The sequence below is a fragment of the Sus scrofa genome, chromosome 7 (genome assembly GCF_054392235.1).
Source record: "Sus scrofa isolate SSC_HxYL_T2T_F1_AM1 chromosome 7, Sscrofa_HxYL_maternal_Yorkshire_Landrace_v2.0, whole genome shotgun sequence".
Taxonomy (NCBI): Eukaryota; Metazoa; Chordata; class Mammalia; order Artiodactyla; family Suidae; genus Sus; species Sus scrofa.
Genome location: NC_139389.1, coordinates 95,354,002 through 95,377,301, shown reverse-complemented (window position 1 = coordinate 95,377,301; position 23,300 = coordinate 95,354,002). Strand labels below are relative to the sequence as shown.

General features: G+C 36.6%; 1 protein-coding gene across 1 annotated transcript in view; it reads right to left on the bottom strand.

Annotated features, from left to right (window-relative positions):
- Window positions 1–23,300, bottom strand: part of LOC110261725 (uncharacterized) — a 46,945-nt gene that overhangs the window by 5,795 nt on the left and 17,850 nt on the right. Inside the window, exon 5 of the mRNA XM_084970569.1 lies at window positions 15,036–15,261. Within this exon, the coding sequence (XP_084826695.1) occupies window positions 15,093–15,261 (169 nt within the window). The 3' untranslated portion in view covers window positions 15,036–15,092. The remainder of the gene's footprint in view (window positions 1–15,035; window positions 15,262–23,300) is intronic.

The following is a 23,300-nucleotide window of genomic DNA, read 5'->3' as shown; positions in this document are numbered from 1 at the left end:
GAATCAACCATCTCTTCATTAGTGGATGTTCTGGAATGAATTGTGTCTCCCTTAAATTCATGTGCAAGTCCTAACCCCTGTGTGTCTATATTTCAAAATAATGCATTTAGGGATGCAATTAAGGTAAAATGAAGTCACAAACTATATCTTGGTGTTGGTCATTCTAAATAAATATTCTCAACTATATGAAATATTTTTTAAATATATACATTCAGGTTTTTTTTTTTTAATATTTCAGGGATTTTTCCTTGAATTATATTATAGCATTTATTCTATTCTATTTTTTAGCTTTCTTTTTCAGAAACTCCTATTGCTCATATGTTTTATCTTCTTTGACTATGTGCAACATCTGTCATTTTCCTTTGAATATTTTAAATTTTTTTTCACTTTTCTAAAAAATTCTGATTCGCATTACATTTCTATGAAAACATTAATGTTGTATTTATTTGCTCTTGTGTGTTTTCTAGTTTATGTCTGGTTTAGTCTTCAGGTCTAAAATGATTTTTTCTCATTTATGCTAAATTTTTTTCCTGAATTCTGTCCTTGTAATTTTTTAATTTTCTGTTTTTCTTTTTATATATCTAATTTACATTAAAATATTTTTTTCTTTTGAAATAATGGGATATAAACTGAATCTCTTTGTGATAATATCTTTCTAGTTTCTGTGGCTGTCAGTAAGAACGCTATTCTGTTTCTTGTTCATTTTTTTTCCTATGCTTTGTATGGTATTTGAACTAGACACTTTTGTGTTATTCATATTTATGTAAATTTTGTTTTCCTAACATTCAAAAGGAAGCATGGAACCACAAATCTGTTAGAAGTCTAGTATCCAATATATACAAAGAAACTTTACAACTCAAAAACAAAAAATCCAATTAAAAAATGGACAAAAGGGGAGTTCCCCTTTGGCTCAGTGGGTTATGAAATCTGACTAGTATCTGTGAGGATGCAGATTTGATCCCAGACCTCACTCAATGGGTTAAGGATCCAGCATTGCTGTGAGCTGTGGTGTAGGTTGCAGATGTGGCTTGGGTCTGGCATAGCTTCCATATGCCACGAGTATGGCCCTAAGATGCAAAAAAAAAAAAAAAAAAAAAAGAAAGGAAAAGAAAAAAGAAAAGACAAAGGAATTGGAAAAAGCACATTTCCAAAGAAAATGGCCAAAAAGCACATGAAAGGATGTTCACATTTTTAGTTATCGACAAAATGGAAATCGAAACTGCAATGAGATACCACTTCACACCCACTAGGATAGCAGTAGTAATAATAATAATAATGATAGAAAATAACAAATATTGGCCAGGATGTGGAGCAATTGGAACCCTCATATATTGCTGGTAGGAATGGAAAATGGTCCAGCTCTTCAGATAAGTTTTGTGACGACTCATTAGTTTTCTGGTAAAAGTTCTTCATATGTTTTATTTTGCTCTTTAGTGGTTCTCTTTTTATAAAGGAATTTGGGGAGCTCAAAATCTATATCTCTGAAGAGAATTTAAATTCTCTTTATCCTTAGAATTTAATGGCATCTTTTCAAGTTTTTCTTACTGCAGCCATTCACTCTTCAAACATTTTCACTGACTTTTTTCATCTTAGATGTTGATGCTAATCAACATATATTAAACATTATACATGTTCAATATATGCATTTTCTACATATTCTCAACTCTACCTTCTCAGTCTATTTCTCTTATTTTCTTGTATACATATCACATTTCTTTCAAATTTGTCATTCTCAGGGTATAACATGCTCTTTAATTACAGATGAATGCCTTGAGCTATAACCTTAAGTTTAATACTTTATACCTCAATACTTTTTACCTCAATACTGTTTAAAAGAGAAGTAAAAATTGACAGGTAATGGAAGAATTGGAATCTACTTCAAATTCTATGCTGTGATAATTATTTCTGGTAGTCTTGGGCTAGTTGCTTAAACTTTATTAATTTCTGCTTAATTTATAAAATGACAGTAATAATTCCTCATAAACAAAGCCTCTATAGATATTTAATGTGATAAAACAGAATTTCTTCATGTCTGCATCTTGCTATTCTTAAGTCCATTGCTTTAAAACTAGCTGTGTCATATTATCTATTGGCAAGTTTACACCATTCTCTCTCTTCTATATCCTCCCTTGCATTATTGAGGCTGAAAATAGAACTACATTTCCCAGAATCTCTGAAAGCATGTCTGATTTTATATTCTGTCAAAAAGGGGTAATGGGAGCCTCAATAGATTTAGAAGAAGGAAATAAAGCAGAAATCTATGGAAATCTTCAATTGTAGTTGGAAGGAAGCAGCAAATGTTAGGTGTTGGTGGTTTATAGATATTCCCCTGCTAATCACTCAGTTTAGTGCAGCAGAATGCTAAAATCATTGATAACTGTCTTCTATAATTCACCCTACCAATATGCTCTACAATTAAGCAGAGTTTTCCCTGAGATTTTATTCCTCAGAGCCTCCAAATATTTCTTGTAACTACTTCTATTTAATCCTTTTCTGCTTGAACACCTAGGATATTCTCTCTTTCTGATAGAACTCAGACTGATTCACAGGATGTGCTGTTCTGCTGGTATATTTCTATGAACTTACATGTTACAAAACAGACTGATTTCATAAACATGAGAAATCCATTGAAGCACACATCCCTTGTCTTGTGAGAATCCTACAAACAGTATCAAGAATGCTTTAGTAGCTGCAGTTTCCCCCATGGGTGCTTTTATCAAAGTATTTTTATATTAAGAGGATTTTGAACCTGTAAGCCTTTCACTATGTTAATCTTTAAGTTTGCAAATAAATTCTCAGCTTTCTCCAAAATTATCATTGGACTAGAAGACATCCAGTGGTTGAGATAATCTTCTAGTTATACACTTAGAAAATTTTGTTTTTCCATTTTGAGAATCCCTTGTGTATCTTTGTTTCCATCACTTGCACAAATAGACACTATTTATATATTTTACAGTTTGTTCTGTGTCCTTCAATATTTCTATCACCACCCTTTAGTTTCAAATTTAGTGTTAGAGGATTTCCACTTACAGAAGATGGAGTAAGTGTACTTTTTCCTATTTCTCTAAGTACAAATAAAAGCCCTGGACATTATAGACAAAATGCATTTAAGGAGACTCTAAAAGATAAGAGAAAAAGTAGACTAGAAATCTTGAGACTTAAAGAATAGCACAAGTTGCCTGAGTTTCCTTCTGGCCTTGAAGCTAAAGAAGCCAGCAACCCAGAAGCGGAAAAGATACAGAAAAAAGTTTTCTCCAACAAAAGCTTTATCTCTCTCTATTCAAAGGACCTAAAAAGGACCAGTCTAAGAAGATGGAAAAATTATAAACAATAACCACTCTACTTCATCCAAACATTACAGAAAATTTGTGGTTTCATAACTCATCCATGATAGCAAATGTACCCATGAGGCTCTAGTGAGTTGGCCAATGCTCTTGTTGAGGTGATGTCAGAGAAGGCTAAGTAAGGAGCTGGAAATGCATTCTTATCACCTGGCAATGATGTTCCCTCCCATTGTATTAGTGAGAACACTTAGGGAGCCTGGAATTCCATTCCCATCAAGCAATAGTGGAGTACCCATCCCCTCCCTGCTGGATGGTGTCAGAGATGGCCTACTGGAGATCCAGAGTTTTCACAATGGCCCAGCAAAAATGAGGTCGCCATCACTGTGTTAGTGGAGACTACATTGGGAATCAGAACACACATCCCCATCAAACGACCTCTTCAATAGGTCAGTGGAAGCTGAGAGGTGAACTGAGACTTCTCTATTCACCTGTCAGTAATAAGGCAGACTCCCTTTCCCCTGCTAGAGGAACATCAGAGAAAGCCACCTAAAGCAGAGATTTAAGTAAGATCCACACTATCATAACATAGTGAACATGCCAAAGTTTCCTACTAAAAAGTAAAGGATTAACTTACTCCAAGAAATATTTGGCCTTTGTCCATAGATCTTGGGATCTAACCTATAAGGCATTTGATTTTTCTTCCTGGTTAGAGTGCCTTGTAAGAAGGGAAACTTGGATTGTGCAAGATAGTCTATGCTAACAATGTGATTTATGGTGAGGCCTTAGAGAAGATGGTATCATTGTAATCTCTGAAGGAGCTAAAGAATAAGACTAGCCACATGAGCAGCTAGCTATAACTATGTTATCAAAGGCTGGTGAAAAGCTGGACACCAAGGTTTAAGTCATTTTGCCAAAGATCCATGCATTGCAACAGAGCTTCTGGGAAAAAGCACGGTCTGCATAACTCCACTGGGAGAAGACAACTGGAAGCTCCATGAATTGTCTCTCCTGGACCCAGTCCTATACATCTTGCTATTCTTAAGCTATTCTTGCTATTCTTAAGATATTGCTTACTTTAATCTATATCCTTTCTCTGTAATAAATCATAACAGTGAGCTGTTGTAAGATAATGAAAATAGTTTTGCTGAGTTCTGAAAATACCCCTCATGAATCATTGAACCTGAGGATGGTTTGAGGGAACTTCTAAATTCACATATTTGATAATCTCTAATTTAAAAAACTAGGAAATCTCATACTGAATAAAAAAGGCAATCGATAGATGCCAACACTGAAATCACAGAGATGTTAGAACTATCTAACAAGGATTTTAAAGTAGCTATAATAAAAAAAATGTCCCAATGACCAGGTGTACAAATATGCTTACAAACAACAAATATAGGTGTTTTCAGCAAAGAAATAGGAAGTCTCATAAAACAAATAGAAAATATATAGAACCCAATTTTTTTTGTCTTTTTGTTGGGGGCGGCATTCACAGTATATAGAGAATCCCAGGCAAGGGGTCAAATCAGAGCTGTAGCCATTGGCCTACACCATAGACACATCAACTCCAGATCCAAGCAACATTTGTGACCTACACCACAGCTCACAACACCACTGATCATTAACCCACTGAGCAGGGCCAGGGATTGAACTTTCACCCTCATGGATACTAGTCAGATTTGTTTCCACTGAGCCATGATGGGAACTCCTAGAACCAACTTTTAAAATTTTATATTTCAAAAATTTTAGAACTTGGAAGTATAGTAACCAAAATAAAAACCTTAGTGGATGGGCTCAACTGAAGACTAGCGGGGACAGAGGAAAGAATAAGTAACTTGGAAGACTTACAAAGAAATCACCCAATCTAAACCAAAGACAGGAATAGACAAAAAGACAAAACACAATAAAGAAACCAGAATCTCTGGGACCCTTGCATTCATAACAAAAGATCTAGTAGTTATGTCTTTGAGGTTCCAGAAGGAGAACAAAAAAAAGGCAAAGCTAAAAAGAAAAAAATATACTCAAAGATAAATTGGTAAAAGAATTTCTGATTTGGGGAATTCCCGTCATGGCGCAGTGGAAATGAATCCAACTAGTGTCCATGAAGATGCAGGTTTGATCTCTGGCCTTGCTCAGTGGGTCAGGGATCTGGCATTGCCATGAGCTGTGGTGTAGGTCACAGATGTGGCTCAGATCCCATGATGCTGTGGCTGTGGCTGGCAGCTGCATGTCTAATTTGATCCCTAGCCTGGGAACTTCCATATGCCACAGATGTGGCCCTAAAAAAAATAAAAAATAAAAATAAAATAAAAAGAATTTCCAATTTGGCAAGAGACATAAATCAACAGATTCAAAATACTGAGAAAAACATAAACAAGATACCTACTCACTCCCAGATCTATGCCAAGACTGGTGACAATTAAACTTCTGAAAATAAAGAAAAAAATATTGACAGTATTGAGAAAAACACTACATCTTTTAGGAGAAAAAATTCAAACTTAAGTATATTTACTATCAGAAACCATGGAAGCCAGAGGGTAATAGTATAATATTTATCACGTACTAAGAGAACAGCAACCTAGACTCATACACCAAGCAAAAGTGTCCTTCAATAATGAAGAGGAAATTAAAACATTCTCAGATAAAGGAAAAATAAGAGAATTTGTTGTTGGTATACCTATTCTAAAAGAATAACTAAAAGAATTCCTCTAAACATAAAGGAAACAAAGAAAGAAGGAACTTCATGATATCAGGAAAGAAGAAAGACTATGATAAGGAAAAATATGGGTAAATTCAATAGGCTTTTCTTTTCCATCTGAGTTTTCCAAATTATTTTTAACTCAATGTAATTCTAAATGTGTATGGAGGAAATGTTTTTAAAAATTGTAACTGAGAGAGAGTAAAGGATATAAAAATAGGTAAGATTTTTACACCTCACTCAAGCTGGTACAATGACTATGCTATTAGACTATGATACACTATCTATATATAACATAATAGCTAGAGCAAACACTAAAATAGCTATAAAATAGACACACTCAAAACATGATAAATAAATCAAAATGGAATTTTAAAATATATTAATAATCAAGCAAAACAAAAAAGGGAGAGACAAAAACAAAAAATGAATATAAAACAAAAATGAAATATCATATGTAAACTTAACATGTCAATAATGACATCAAATGCAAATAGTCTAAATGCAACAGTTAAAAGACAGAGATTCGGAGTTCTCATCGTGGCGCAGTGGTTAATGAATCCGACTAGGAACCATGAGGTTGCGGGTTCGGTCCCTGCCCTTGCTCAGTGGGTTGACGATCCGGTGTTGCCGTGAGCTGTGGTGGAGGTCGCAGACGCGGCTTGGATCCCGCTTTGCTGTGGCTCTGGTGTAGGCTGGTGGCTACAGCTTTGATTAGACCCCTAGCCTGGGAACCTCCATATGCCGCGGGAGCGGCCCAGGAAATAGCAAAAAGATAGAAAAGAAAAAAAAAAAAAAAAGACAGAGATTGGAAAAATGGATTAAAAACAATGATCCAATTGTATGCTGTCTGCAGCAGTTCACATTATGTATAACAATATTGCCACATTTAAAGGAAAAGAAAGAAAAAGCATATCATGTGAAAACATTACTTAAGGTAAAGCCATAATGGTTATATTAGTATAAGATAATGTAGATTTCAGAACAAAGAAAATTTTCAGATACAGAGAGGGACATTATATAATGATAAAAAGATCAATAAAAATAGGACATAACTATTCTAAATGTATGTGCAACAAATGGCAAAGCTGCAAAATATCTGAAGTAAAAACTGATAGAACTGAAAAAGACAAAAAGACAAATTTATAGTTATAGTTAGAAAATTCATTGTCCCTCTTTCAACAACCAATAAGATATCCATAAAGAAAATTTGTAAAGGTATGGAAGAACTCAACAACACTGTGAACCAGTAGGATTCAACTGCCATTTATAGAATACTTCATGCAACAGCATAATATATTATTTTCAGGTGTCCACATGACATACACTAAGATAAACATAATCCTTAGTCAAAAGATTATATAGTGCATGATTCTACTTATATAACATTTTTGAAATGACAAAATTATAGAAATGGAGACTAGATTAGTGATTTCCAGGGATTAAGGAGGAGGTGGAAGGAGGTAATTAAGTGGGTTATTATACATTATATACATCTATACAAATATAGAGATATTTGCGGGTGGTGAAGGAATTTCTCTCTATCTTTACCGTCTCAATGACAATATACTGTTGTGATGTTGTACTCAAGTTTTACAATATCACCATTGAGGGAAACTGAGTAAAGGTATGAGGAATCACTCTGTATTATTTTTTATAACTGCATGTGAATCTACATGTAACTCAAAATTTTAAAAAGTTTAGTTAAAAAAATTAAAATAATTAAGTCCTACTTTTGCTTACATCACAAATTTGCTTTTTCTTACCTTAACCTGCATTTCATTACTCTCAGGTTTCTGCACCTATCACACATGATAAGCTTAATTATGCTGATAGAGTGCTTCAAATCTAAGCACAAATACACTTGCTATAAGCCAGAGGGCACAAAGGCTCCAAATAAAATTGTTGCTTATGCGGGATCGTCAGAGATGGCATCAGATATCCTTGCTCTGCAGTAGGTCTTGTTTTAAATAGCACTTAGATTTCAGATTCTAGTAGATGATCTTCTATTTATGTAAAGCCTCATTATGTGTGATCCAGAGCAAATTTCAAAATATGGATGTATTATTAGTAATACTATTATTATTTAATTTTCTTTCATTTCTTTAAGGAAGTAAAAAATACAAATATGCTTGTAAATCCCATAATCTTCCTTGGGGATTCCTCTATATATGCATAATCAACAATTAGCTTCACACATGCTGCTCTGTGTCCGCCCATCTGTCTTTGGTAGAGTCATTTCTCATATCTCTGGCAGATCTTTCAAGTTTTAGATGCTCTTTTGAATTCTCATCTTTGGGGAACTCCTTTTGGTTCTCTATGATATTGTCCTCTCTTGCTTAATTTATTCTGCTTAGAATTCCATCTCATGCTCCCAACCAACATCCCCACTCCCCACTGCCATTCTTTTTTTTCACATTAGAAAATTTGTTTTTAGTTATGAATTTTTTAAATTGAAGTATAGTTGATTTACAATGTTATGCCAGTTTCTGCTGTACAGCAACGTGACCCATAACATACATATACCTTCTCTTTCTTATATTTCCTTCCATAATGGTCTATTCCAAGAGACTGGATATAGGTCTCTGTGCTACACAGTAGTACATCATTGCTTATCCATTCTAAGCATAATAATTTGCATCTCCCAACCCCAAAATCCCTGTCCATCCCATTCCCTCCTTCCTCCCCCTCAGCAACCACAAGTCTGTTCTCTATATCTGTGAGTCTGGTCCTCTTTTGTAGATAAGTTCATTTGTTCCATATTATAGATTCCACATATGATATCATATGGTATTTGCCTTTTTCTTTCTGACTTACTCCCCTTGGTATGATAATCTCTAGCTGCATCCATATTGCTGCAAATGGCATTATTTCATTTTTTTCCATTGTGTATATGTACCACATCTTAATCCATTCATCTGTTGATGGCCATTTGGGTTGCTTCCATGTCTTGGCTACTGTGAATAGGGCTGCTATGAACATATGGATCCATGTATCTTTTTGAAATATAGTTTTGTCCAGATATATGCCCAGGACTACTAACCATTCTTTAAATGACTAACCCTCACTTTTATCACATGGCTCAGGTTATCTGTCTCCAAAATATGGCCCTCTCTACTGGACCAAGTGTTTCTGATACTATTTTAATTATTGGTTTAATTTCTGTATCCTTTGCTAAATTAAAAGCTCTGGAGAGTAGATTCTATGTTTTCCTTCTCCACCACTGTATCCAAGTGCCTAAGTCAACACCTGTCACTGAAAAGGCAACCAACGATAAGGCATCTTTGTGTATTTTATCACTCTGTGCCACCGTAAAAAGGATGCTGTGCTGGAGTGATGCCAGAGGTTGAGAGGAGATCCATGAGCAGTTGAAGATTTCAGAAAAAAAAAGTAATGAAATAATTTTATTCATAGATGTTGTATACTGGAAGTGTATGCTTTACAAATGTGATTTTTTATAGAAATTATATTGCATTACTAATAATGATCAGTTTTTTAAAGATGTCCTGTTTCATATATGTACTGAATTGATCAGATATTTTTTCTAATATTAGTATCACAGGGTATAGGCCATCTCTGCTCACATTTTTCAGATCATTTGAGGTTTTGTTTTTTTACATTGGATAGATGGTAATTTTTGTTATCACTACTACATTGACTTATATATTCAAATCACCAAAATACATAAATGGCTAGTACATTGAGATGTCCATGCAGTGAAAGATTACAACTTAGAATAGCATCACAAATGGAAACAGTGCTTAGGTATCCAGCATAAATAAAAGTTGTGAACTTATAAGAACTGAGGCAAGAATTTGGTCTGGCAGCCAAAAAGGAAAAATGTAATTCAAAGTGTGACGAGTATCTGAAAATTGGATTTTTTTACACAAATTAACCATTATTAGTCCTTAGTGCGAACTAGTATGCCATTTACTCTAAGAGTAATGGGAAATATAAAAGTTTGTGTGCTCTTGTTAAAAACAACCTAGTCACATTTCTGATAACAATTTAGATATGTTTGTTTTGTTAATTCTACAAATAAGCACAAAATAATGTTTTCTAGTAGAACTGGAAAACAGGCTGGAAAGATTGAGCTGTACAACTTTTACATTAAGTGGCTACTAGTCACAAAAGAGACTTGTGAAATTAAACACAAGTAAAAAAATTCCGAGAGAAAAAATGTAATGCTAACAATCAGCTGAATTCATTCATCAAATGAATTATAGTTGTGTGTTAGGACACTCTGATTGTATGTGGGACCTGCAGTGTTATCCCATCCATGTGTTTGTAGCTCTAATATGTCCACACAGCTTATAGGGGCCAATAAGAAAATAACTTTATTCTCTAGCACCTTCCCCCAATCCCTCATCATCTTCGAACACACTCAGTGGGGCTTGTTACTTCCTACCCCCTGAATGGAAAGGTATTTGGACTCCTATCATTTCTGACTTAAAATAAAATCCTCTAATGTTTAATATTCAAAATAGTCTTTGTTCAAGAATTCATGCACCTAGTATAGGCAATGAGCAAACACACATCTCAAATATCAGATGCTTCTCTTCCCTTAGTGTGAAACAGCTTTGGTGGTCTGAGATAGATATGGGGATATATTCCTTCTTTTTTCCTTTGCCTTGATTTTTTTTCCTCTTCTCCCTACAACTGCTGGCTAAATTTGTGCTTTTCTAGAGGCAGGTGTCAGAGTGATTTCGTTTTGGTTTTCTCTTGGTGTGGTGGGTATCTAGGGCTAACACCCTCTGGTTTCTGAGAGTGGGCAAAGCTTTGTTTCGGGGCCTAGGATAAATTCTGCTATTATCCTCCATACCCCCCAACCCCAGCTCCACCTGACACATTAGACTCTACTTCTCACAATGGCTCCAATTTATTTTCACTCAAATAGTCATGTAGGTGCCTGGTGGGTGTCCTGACTTTCATCCTAGTTTGACTTACTTCTTCCTCCAGGCAGTTCTGGAAAGAATTGAAATGTCTCCTGGCTGGTTCTTTCCCTCGCCTGGCCCCTCTCTAATCTATGAGACTCCCTCACTCATCCTCACCCCTTCATGAGGATAAGCACAGCCAGCTCCTAATATAGGTCTCCATTCTTTCTCCTTTGCTCAGTAATCACAGATTTTCCTCCCTAGATTTCCTGTTTGATTAATATTCTACACAACCTCATATTTTCTCATCTAGTTCACTATACCCTACTTCTTCTCCTAAACTCTGAGACTCACGTCTTAAAACGTCCAGGTGATCTCACCTGGCTTGAGATCTTCTTATCCTTTAGGAAGACAGATGAGGAAAAAAAGTCTATAGAATTTTAAGAATTTCTCCAAATATTTTTCTAATTTCCAATACCTTACTTGATTTCCTAGACCAGGGTTTTAAAATCTGGAGGTGGAGTGATGGGAGAAGGTTGAAAAACTGTTTTTATACAAATCCTTGGCAAATCCTGAAAAGATCGTATTTTTTTAATGTACGTTTGGTCGATGCTATTGTGTTAGTTTTGGGGAGAGTTATAGCAAAAATGGAGATGAAAGGAACCCCATTTTAATACCCCATTACCCGCAGTACATATATGAAAGAGGAGGGTTTGGTAAAATTGTTTATCATTGAAAATCTGTGCTCCTGAAGACATGAGTATTTAATTAATTATTGATCATTTTGCAAGAAGTAAAATAAGATTAGAAAAGTCACATTGGAGCCAGAACAAAGCCCATCTGCTACATATGCATCAATAAACGTCCTTTCTATGAGAAAAGAGCTAGCCAACAACAATTTTACCCTAATTCAATGTTAAAGACCCTATAGAAAACTCTTACTACAATAATATTGAAGCTACTTAAGCCCTCTTACATACCCTAAAGGCTAAAAGAAGTACTTTTTAGTGAGGTCACAAAACTGATTTTTCCAAAGAAAAAATATTCTATCTGTGCAAATGAAAAATTTTCACTTGGTTTCATTAATTGAGAAATTATGTAAAAATACTTTTTCATGAAACTGAGAAAACCAGAAAAAGACTCTATTTAAATGACACATTTTAGTTATTCACTATGTTGAATAGCCTGAATCTAATTATAGGGTATTAATATCATGATTATTCATTTAAAAATAAAAATAAAAAATTAGAATTTCTTAAGGAAACGATATTCTTCACTTTTGAGAAAAATAAGCTGAAGGCCTGTTAGTGGGGACATTCAAAGAAAAAGTTTTCAAATTCTATGTCACACATGAAGAAATATTTCCAGAGCTGAGTGTGACTAAGAGAAGATTAAAAATTCAATTCCACCTTCAATTATTTCAGCTTTTGAATGTCAGGTGAGGTTGGACATTGCATCTGATGGTGTATGAAAAGAAACCCACAGTGAGGAATATCTTCACAATTTGGGGAACATTTTAAATATAAATATCCGGAATTATTTGACAGATGCAACCAAACATTTGCTGTCATTACTGAGAATCTATACTTGTGAATAATATTTTATAATTTAATAAAAAGAGAAAAAACAAAACAATAAGCAAATATGACAGTTTAACCAGCCATAGATTGTTTGTTTTTTTTTTTTTTTTTGTCTTTTTGTCTTTTTGCTATTTCTTTGGGTCGCTCCCGCGGCATATGGAGGTTCCCAGGCTAGGGGTCGGTTGAATCCGAGCTGTAGCCACCGGCCTACGCCAGAGCCACAGCAACGCGGGATCCGAGCCGCGTCTGCAACCTACACCACAGCTCACGGCAACGCCGGATCGTCAACCCACTGAGCAAGGGCAGGGACCAAACCCACAACCTCATGGTTCCTAGTCGGATTCGTTAACCACTGCGCCACGACGGGAACTCCCAGCCATAGTTTTAAAAATATTTTCCATAGTTCCGTAGGGACAATTCTTTCTCCTTCTCTTTCTTGGTCCCATGAGAGAGTAATATTTTACATATTATTCTTACTAAATAGATTTACATACATTTTATTTTATGTATTTACCTAGAGTTGGTGATCAGCACTAAATAGCCATTTATAACATGAACATCTCGTATACCAACAACACTTTTCCCTCTTTGTACAGATGGGACTTAGTGCTCTATGTAACATGGGATTGTTACAAAACGTGTGTCAAATCAAGAAGAGAATGAACAAATATTAGGTGCTATGGACTGAACTATGTTCCTCTCACATTTATATGTTTGAAGTTCTAACCCCCAGTAAGACTGTGTTTGGAGACAAGACTTTTAGGAGGTAATTAGATTAAATGAGATATTAAAGGTAGGGCCTTAATCTGATAGACTTGGTGACTTTTTAAGATGAGGGAAATCTGTCTTTCTCTCTTTTTATCTCTCCCTCCACTTCTCTCTCTCCCCCACCTCCATCACATGAGGATACAGAGAGAAAGTACCTGTCCAAACCAGGAACAGAGCTTTCACCAGAACCAAATGGGTTGACACCTTGATTTTAGACTTTCCACCTCCTGGAAATGTAAGAAAATAAATTTCTATTTTTTAAGCCACCCTATCTATGGCATTTGTTATAGCAGCCCAAGCTGACTAATACAGTTGGAATATAAAATGGTGCTGCTGCTGTGAAAAACAGTATGGAAGTCCCTTCAAATGTAAAAATTTTGAAATAGAATTATCATATGATTCAGTAGTTCGACTGTGGGATATACCCAAATTAATTGAAAACAGGGTCTCAGATAGATATTTGTAGAACCATGTTCATAACAGCACTATTTACAATAGTCAAGAAATGACAGCAACTGAAATGTCCATCAACAGATGAAAGGATAAGAAAAATATGGTGTGAACATATATGTGTTATTATTCAATCTTAAAGATAAAGGTGGTGCTTATATATGTTATAATGTAGATGAGACTTGGGGCCTTATGTTAGATGAAATCAGCCAGTCGCAAAAAAACGAATCCTGTGTAGTTCTGCTTACATGAAGTATCTAGAGTAGTCAAATTCATAGAAACAGGAAGTAGAATGGTGGGTACCAGGGGCTGAGAGGAGGGTGGGAATGGGGAATTGCTGATTAATGGTAGTTTCCATTTTGCAGAATGAAAAAGTGCTGGAGATTGCACAGCAGTATGAATATGCTTAACACTAATGAACTATACTTTTACAAATAGTTAAAATGAAAATTTTATGCTATGTGTATTTTAGTAAAATTAAAAAAAAAAATTAAGTGAAAAGTTTTCACCAGCTTTACTGTGGGAATCTGCTAAGAGCTAAATCCTTCACCAAATACATTTCCAATGGTCAGAAACATTAATTAACCATAGTTGGCCATTATTATAAGGTCCTGTACATTTTTACATTTATATACACTGAGGTCCCAAATGGTCTAAAATAATGTCTTTGGCTCTCTATACTTTGCATGTCTAAGAAAACTGTTTATTTCTTTCTTTGATGGAACTGGAAATTCAAGGAAGAAAATAATGGAAAGCCTTTCCACCAGGAAATTAAATGCTGACTTGCGCAAAATTTGCAAGTCTGAGATATTTAGGTTTATATCATAGCCATATGTTTTCAATATGTGTACGTCAGCTGACACTCTACTTTTTGTATACTGTTGTGCTAAAGATTTCAATAATATCCTGAGATGTAAGCTTCTGGAAACCACAATCAGTTTTGTTTTTTTTTTCTTTCCTCCTGAGAATAGAGCATGAGAATTATCTTGAAAGGTGTAGTTGGAGAATATGGAAAACGGACCCTATCCATGTGCAAGAGCAGGTTTGGAGAGTGAGATGTGAGGGAACAGGAGGAGGAGAATGCCTACCTTTGGTCTCTTGAGGTAAATTTTATAAAAACAATATAACAACTAGACTACTTACAATGGCATTTAAAAATGATATATCTATATTATCTTCCCTAAATAAATTAATGAGTCAAAGAGTGGACAAACAAGGAAGCACTGAACTCTAAGGTACTGGAGATTGTGAAGGAAACTAGGGTATGACAATGAGACACACTTAGTTCCTGACTTTGATGAGTTTCTTGTGTATTAGTTTTCTCTTGCTGTGTAATAAATTACCACAAATGGAGCAGCTTAAAACAACATAAAGGTCTTACCTTACAGTTCTCTGGGTTGGATGTTTAGTGATCAAGTGGATTCTCTGCTCAGAGGCTCTAGGGGGCTGTCGTTCTCATCCAGGGCCTCGAGCCTCCTCCAATCTCACTGCTGCCGGCAGAATTCATCTCCTTGTGGCTGTAGGACTGAGGTCCTGCTTCTTTCTGGCTGTTGACTGGGTTCCTCTCAGCTCCCTGAAGACTCTCAAAATTTGCCATGATGATACCTCTGTTTTCAAAATCAGAAATGGAGTGGAATCTCCAACACTCCTGTCAAGTCTCTCACTCCCAGAAAGGTCCTATCCCTTTTAGGTGTTCAAGGGACTCAGATAAGCCCAGTGTGTGATCTCCTTATGGATTAACTCAAAGCAAACTAATTACTGACCTAAATTAAATCCACCATATTCCTTGTTATGTAAAGTGACACAATCACAGGAATGAAAATGCATCATATTCAAAGGCTTCACCCACACTTAAAGGGAAGCAATAATGCTGAGTGGGTAAATGATGGATCAAGAATCCTGGGCGTCATCTTAGAATTCTGTCTTCATACCAGAGAGAGAGGTGTATAACTAGATAATGCACCATTTTAAAATGATATGTGTGGGAAGTTATCTACTCAGGATGCCATGAGATCAGAGGAGGGCCCCTTTGCAGAGTCTGAGGATAGAAGAAATCTTGGGGAACATAAGGTCACTTGACTCTTGGAAGATATGCAAGATTAAGGTGGGAAAAATAGGTTGGGGTGGGCATGGATGAGTTCAGAAGGGACTGGAGAGAGAAGAGTTTGGAGACAGAGAGGGCAACAGTGGACCATGGTGAGAATCTTCAGTAAACACTCCTCCAGGGGGGCAAGGAAGGAGGAGGATAAGAATAGTGATTAGAGAGGCATGAAGAGAACAGAGGAAAACACAGAAGCCAAAGAGGTTAAAAACAATAAGAAGGAATGAGTGTTTAATATTAGTATCTTAAAGCTGTGTAAAGTACCCCTAAATGGGTGGCTTACAACAACAGAAATGTAATCCTTCAGAGTAGTGGAGAATTTGAAATCAAGGTGTTGACACAACCATGCTCTTTTTGAAGACTCCAGGGGAGGAATTTTCCTTTTCTCTTCTAGTTTTCGGTACTTGCCTAAATCTTGGCTTTCCTTGACTTATTGGTGCATCACTCCATTCCCTGACTCTGTTTTTACATGGTCTTCCTCCCTGTGTCTCTGAGTCCAAAATTCCCTCTTCTAATGACACAGGTTATTTGATTAGTATCCCCTTGAGTCCAATATGTTCTTGTCTTAACTTGATCATATCTGCAAAAACCCTATTTCTAAACAAAATCAGGTTCTAGGGATTGAAAACTCCAGCTTATTTTATGGGAATGGAGGAATAAGTAAAAAAATACTGATAACAATCATCAAGAGGAATAGAGAATTCAGGGAAGATAAAACATTTAAATGTGGTTTCTGGCTTTACTCTGGGAACTTAAGGGTGAGATCTACCTGAGGGGAGGGAACAGAAACCAGATTGCAGTGGGTGATTGCAAAACGTGTGATGCAGAAATACATACTTGGAAGTGAGGAGAGTGAATGCAAAGTTGGAGGAATCTATGTCTGGGATCGAGGAGGTTTTGGCAATTTTTAGATAAAATGAAAACAGATAATGATGGGTAGAGAAATGACCATTCCTTGGGGAATGTCTGGTAAATAGAATTACTTGCTATTCATAGTCTCAATATTCTTAAAGAATTAGGATATGAACTGAGAAAGAGACCAGTGGTGAGAGGTTGGCCTCTTGAAGATGGAATTTTAAAATTTTTGCTCAGGGCAACATGAAAAAGATTTAACGAATGATGCTGAGGCTCAGTTAAAGTTGGAGACTGCTATGTGTATAGTATTTCCTGAGAATATCAGCAGCTGGGGATACTCAGCAGAAAGACTGTAAGACTGAAGCAAATGCTGGCCTTCCCCTGGAATCAAAACTGGCTGCCTAATTTGCAGGACATCATGCAAAAAGAAGATATGGAGTCCCTTGTTCAAAAAAGCAGCAAAAAGCCTTTGCTTTTCTTCTCTCTCGTCTCCTGCCATGGTATTTTTTTTTTTTAATTGACTATTTGATGTCACGTTGCTCCCTCTGGCTCCAGGATACCTGTGGGACCCACAAGCCCTCAGGCCCCAATCCATACTTGGGGTACAGGAAGCATGCACTTCAGCCATGACCTTCCCCATCTCTTTTTCAGGACCCACCTGGGGTAAAGGGTGGCAGTGTTGCTAGGCATGGATTGGAGAAGAGGCAGGTAGGAACCTATCCCATGGAGCTGAGGAAGGTCCATGATGGAACAGAGGCTCCAAGTCCTTGATATATATGCTCTGTTGTCTCATTGGACAAATTTCAAGATACAAGTGCGAAGGTAAAACTACTAATAATTTCAAGAAGATGAGTGAAAAACAATAAACCCCACATCGGGGGCTGGCTTCTGAGTGTGTAGCCTTATATGACTGCACTGATCCCATACCCAGGAAGCCAGCTGAAGCTGATACATCAGGTGGAGTGATGGGAGGCAGTGGAAGATGTGAGTCTGGTGTCCAGGGGAAGTTGTCTATGGGGTTCTATGCTGAGAGGGGGAGGAAGGGTACCAGAAATATTCTGAGAGATGGAGTACAGAAATGAGGCACTAGGAGTTCAGTGAATTCAGATAGGAAATTGTGATCTCAGATTGAAATGTGAGAGTCTGACATTTTGTTAGCCATGGTGCAGGAGGCTAAAATAGCAAAGAGTTCTGTTGGTGGAAAGGAAGAGTTCTGTTGGTGGAAAGGAAGGAGCCACAAGGAGGTGTGTCAATGGAGTCTTGTCATCTTCTTCCTTTCCTTGTTCCCCTACCAACCCCCATCCTTCTTTTATTTACCGAGACCTCTAGAGAAAGTCAGGGGAAAAACCAAATCACAATGTTTTAACTTAATAGCATTACTAATTTCCTACTGTCTCCTATGGCTCCCAAAATGTACATACACAAACCATCAATGTGTGTGAATTGAACACGTGAAAACTTCCCTTGTGTTAAAATATCACAGAACTGCTTTATTTTACTCCAAAAAGAAATTGCAAATGTGATATTGGAGACACATAAACACAACTATGTGTTATTCGAGTGACATTTTTTTTGGTGTCTCTAAAGGCAAAATGGAAATTTAAACATGCATAGCTAATGTAACCTGTGATTTTAGGAAAACAGAAAAATATTTTAAAATATTTAACACATACAATGGAAAATATAATGCATTCATATAAACACCTTTTGTGTGGAAAGGGAGACCAGAACATAGGGCAAAATTATTTTCTCCTGTTATGTTTCGTATTAAATTTGTTTTAGGCATAATTGATAACACCACATAGTACGAATTTCTCTCACTTGACAGGAGGCCACTGAGAAACAGTTTCTAATGATTCTATCAGGATGTTTTCTTATTTTCAAGGTTCATAAAGTTAGCAAAATGCTGGTAAGAAGTATCTGAGACAAAGTACTAAGTGCCAAGCAAACTACTACAAAACTATAGGAAAGAAATGGATATTAAGGAATTATGATTTCCTTATCTTTTTACATTTTTTAAAACCAATGCCCTCTATCAAGTCTCAATTAGAGTTTACATTTTATAGTACATTTTATCTATAGATGAAAACATTTTACTTAAAGGGAAGTCCAATTGAACTCTAAATACATAGACCTCTAAATACATAGAAGCTTAGAGTTGAAACAAATCTGTTAAAAACAATTGTTGGGGTTCAGTGGTAGTGAAACTGACAGCGTTTATGACTTGAACCCACATGCCAGGACTCAAACCCAGCCTAAACCCAGAATGGGACTTGAATCACGTGCTGGGATTCAAACTCAGTGAAAAGCCAGATTGGGACTCGAACCCACAGTTTTTAAATTAGAATCACTAACCCAGTGTCTGGACTTACTGAGATTCAGGTTCTTTATGCCTCAGCAAAGAAGGAATTCGGTGAGAGACAAAGTGATAGGCAAGAAATAGATTTATTAAGATAGGATGCTTGTGAGAGATGCAAGCAGGCAGGCAAGGAGGCTCTGCCCTGAGGATTAAGTGGGCTATGGGTTTTATAATCCATAGGGAGTAGGGATAGGAAAAGACTACCTCTTCCTCTTTCTTAGAGTAGTAACTCCTCCTCAGTATCCAGTAAGAGAGTATTTACCCCTATAAGATCAAACTTGGACTATCATTGGTGCTTATTCAAAAGAGCAGAATGTTGGTCCTTTAACTCCTGCCCTTGGTCTGAACTTGAATTCAGGCCTCACCCTATCCCCCACCCAATGACCTGAGGCATATCTTGAGCCAGCACTAGTCAAGCAAGTCTGCCTCATTCTGATGGCTCTCTTGAGTAATTATTAACTTATAGTGATCTCCCAAAGATTCTTAGGTTTCTCTCGCTATCTATGGTCCCTTATTGGAACTTATACAATGAGTCCATCTCTGTAAGAAGTATTTTTTTCTCAGTGGTAGGAGGTTAAGATGCACCATGGGAAGACCAAGTATCCAATGGGGAAGAGCACAGAAAGGGTCCACAAGAATGTCTCTTTTATTGCTGTAAACGTATGGGTTGTCCCTGGACTCTCTACCGTCAGATTCATGTGAAGCATAGTTAGACATTTCTAGTGGACATATGGATGACAGAGAGGAGGACAAGGAGAGTAAGAAATAGTGACACTTGCTGTGCCATTTTGATGCTATCTGGATTCCTAAGTGCAACCTGTGGTTAAACTTTTCTGATTATGTAAGACAGTAGGGACTTCCTAGCAATATCTGTCCATCAGAGGATCAGTTTCACAGCCCTTCCTAAGGCTCTGGCTCCATATCTGTAAATTTTAAGTATGCAATTCCCCCTGGTATTTCAGAATAGATGTAGTAATGCACAGCTCAGGTTGGAATGACAAAGAACAACAACAACAAAAGTTACACAGAAGATTCTCGAAGCTAATTTTTTTTTTTCTGGACCTCTTTTCTGCAAAATAATAGGGTTTTGTAGAGTAAAATAAAATCCCAATCAAATTTTAAGCAAATTGCCATTCATTGTATTTGGTGATGTAAAAGTTTGATTCAGGGAAAATGTGCATTTATCTATTTGTATAATCAAAGCATATTTCAGAAACGGGTTTAAAAAGTAAGTATCCTAAAGAGCTGGTATATTCTTGAAAGAAGCACAAGGCTTTTTCAAAGCGTTTAATTTCAGCTTGAAGCAATAGGCTTGCTGTTCACCTAACAGGAGCGGGAAAGATCCATCAAATCATCAGACATTAGGGGTTTAAGTGCAAGTGAATTCTTTTCAGCTTATTCAGGTGGCTCCAACCGGGCAATGAATTTGCATCTCTGCACCATTAGATGGCCTAGAGTTCTTAATTACCAAACAAATGGAAAGTTGCTGCCTGGTGCTGACAGCTCCTTTGTGTATCATCTTCACAGAACATGAATGATTAATGGAATTTTCCCAACACAGTCAAAGTTGTTTACTGATGGAATTAAAGCTGAAATTGGCAAGGTCCTAGTGGGAAGACTTTTGCTATAATGTCATGGACTTGCCAAGCTCTCCAGATGAAAAATAGGAACAATTAGTGATGGCTCTGAGCAGTTCTGGATATTCTTACAGTTCGGTCCCAAATTAAAGTCATCTTTATTTGGATGTTGTATTGGAGGAACGTAAGGACATTCAGTCTCTCTTTGCGGCTTATAAACTTCAGTGACAGGGTCTGTGTCCTGATGAAAGCACTGTGCCCAGGTAAGTATTAAGGTGGCATCTTTTCACAGCCTGAGCCAGAGAACATGATCAAGGTCCAGATCTATTCATTTTAGCTACATCACTCTTGAAACCTTAACATGTTTCTTTTTAAGCTCAAGGCTTAAGCTCTGGGCATCAGAGGAAGATATTATCCTAGAAGGGAAATATTGTTAATGCCTAGATGTATGAAAATTTGCAGTTCTGGAGACAGAATCTTCTTAGCAATTTAGATGAGAAAAAAGAATTGTTGGGACTAAAAGCATGAGTAGCCAGGCATAATTAAAGAAAATTTCCATCTATTCCAGTGTATTCTCTCAAAGTTTGCCTACTAGAGAGTGTTACATACTTTTAATTCAGTATCTTGTAACTTTTTACCAAAACACTGCAAAACCAATGTCCCACTGACACTGCTCTATTAACCTGTTCACATACATATCTGCCCCCCTCCCTAACAAATGTCACTGGAGCCTGATTGTTTTTTGTTTTGTTTTGTTTTGTTTTGTTTGGCTTAGAGTAACTTGGAAACAATCATCCCTCTTTAATTATTTCCAAAATTGAGAGCGACCTCTATAGTATGGTGGTAGATATGGAATCAAGAGACCAATGTTCCAGGTAATAGGTTGCAGATGACATTGATGCCTGGGCGTTAGGGCCAGGAATTTGCCTCATAATTAGGAAGTAGTTTGTAATTTTATGGCCATTGTCTCACATTGATGATGGGAAACTGATCACAGCAAACATACCGGAGCTGACATACTTGCACATTTTATGGTGATAAATCAATGCTGCCATTTGCCATGAAGGAAAGATAAGTTTGGCAGAGCGTAGTTACTTAATCCCCATGCAGATAAAAGTTGCAGATGCTTCTGTCACTGTTTTTGATTTTACTTTATTGATCCTCTGCTTGTACTTTTTGACTTCCCTCAGCCAAATCAGTATCTAGTGTTATATACTGAAGTTATGAGTTAGTATTGAGTCTGTATATATTTTACTCAATGATACATAGTTTAAACTATGTTCTTTGAAGGTGAATTTTCTCAGTCTCCTGGAGTGAATACTTTCTGAATTTCATATATAGGCCATCAAGTGAAATGCTGAACTAGCATTGGTTCAGACCTCTGGACAGAGTCACCTTGCTTAATTTTCCAAAGGAAAGTTTCTTAAAAAAAACAAAAAACAAAACTGCTGTACATCAGTGTCTTTGCAGTTCTTATGCTTCTTAGATGGAACAAGCTCATCTGCAAACATAAATAATATGTTGTTTCCACATTTTAAAGAATCTAGCATTATTGTGTTGAATCTTAGATAAGAAAAGAAAAAAAAAGAACTCTCAGAACATAATGGCTCATTTCTATGTAGTAACATCAGCCATGTGCCAGGTAAGATTTGTGCTTTGTAAATGTTACTGATTCTGGTGTTGGTGTGAATCACAGGATATCAGAATGTTTCATTAGTTTGAATTGTCAATAAATCTTGCCAAGTGTACTAGAGACAGTACCATGTTGTTTTCCTCTTGCCTCTTGAAATCAGCTCCAAGTAAATAAAACAAAAGACATATTTTGATCCTTCAAAGAGCTCTTGGTGGTCATTCTAGAGTCAGTTCTTTGCATATCTGTTTACCTCTGAGTGAGTGTCTATTTTCACAGCTTCACCTACTCTACCAGAAGTGCCAGGCACCATGCAAGGAGGCAGATGCCAGAGTGATTAGCTAGAAAGCCACATAGATTAACCTCCTCAATTAGCATGTGGTTCCAGTTTGGTAAGGGGTGTGTGAGTTCTCTCAGTATGTTTCCAACATCATCAGAAACACATAATCATCCCTCTGGGAGAGCAGAAGGAATAGCAGATCGCCAAGTGTCTCTAATCCCCAGGAGAGTAGTTATTGTATAATAACCGCATTCTTTCTTTGCATTGTCTTACTATTGGTTCAGAACAACAAATAACTTGAGCAAATCAGGGTGTCAAGCAGAAAATATTTCAGAGAGAAAAGACTTGACATTTTCTCCCTAACTGAACATTCAACTGGGTTTACCACAATGTTTAAATCTGGCTCCTGACTGGAATGAGGTAAATATACATACTGAATCAGGGGAAACCTGAGAATATGAGAATGTAGTTCTTTGTTCTTAGATTTGTAGATTCTGATGAGTTATAGTTTTTATTGACGAGGTTAAAAATCAGAGACTCTCTGTTACTGAACACAAGTCCATGTGCCCAATTTATTGTGCAGCCAAACAAACTGACCCATCAGGGTTTGGAGCAGAGAAAGGTTTATTGCATGGCTGGTGGCTCATGCCCCCAAAGCCCTGAATTTCTTGAAGGGTTTCAGCAAAGTACTTTTAAAGGCAAGATGAGGGAGGGGTATAGTTGGTAGATGCAAACTTCTTGGTGATGGAATATTTTGTTTTTGTAGCTGTCCATGTGGGTCAGATCCCAATATTCCTGTAAACCTCCAACGAGACAAAGGTTATTCTTGGTTCTGTAATTTTTA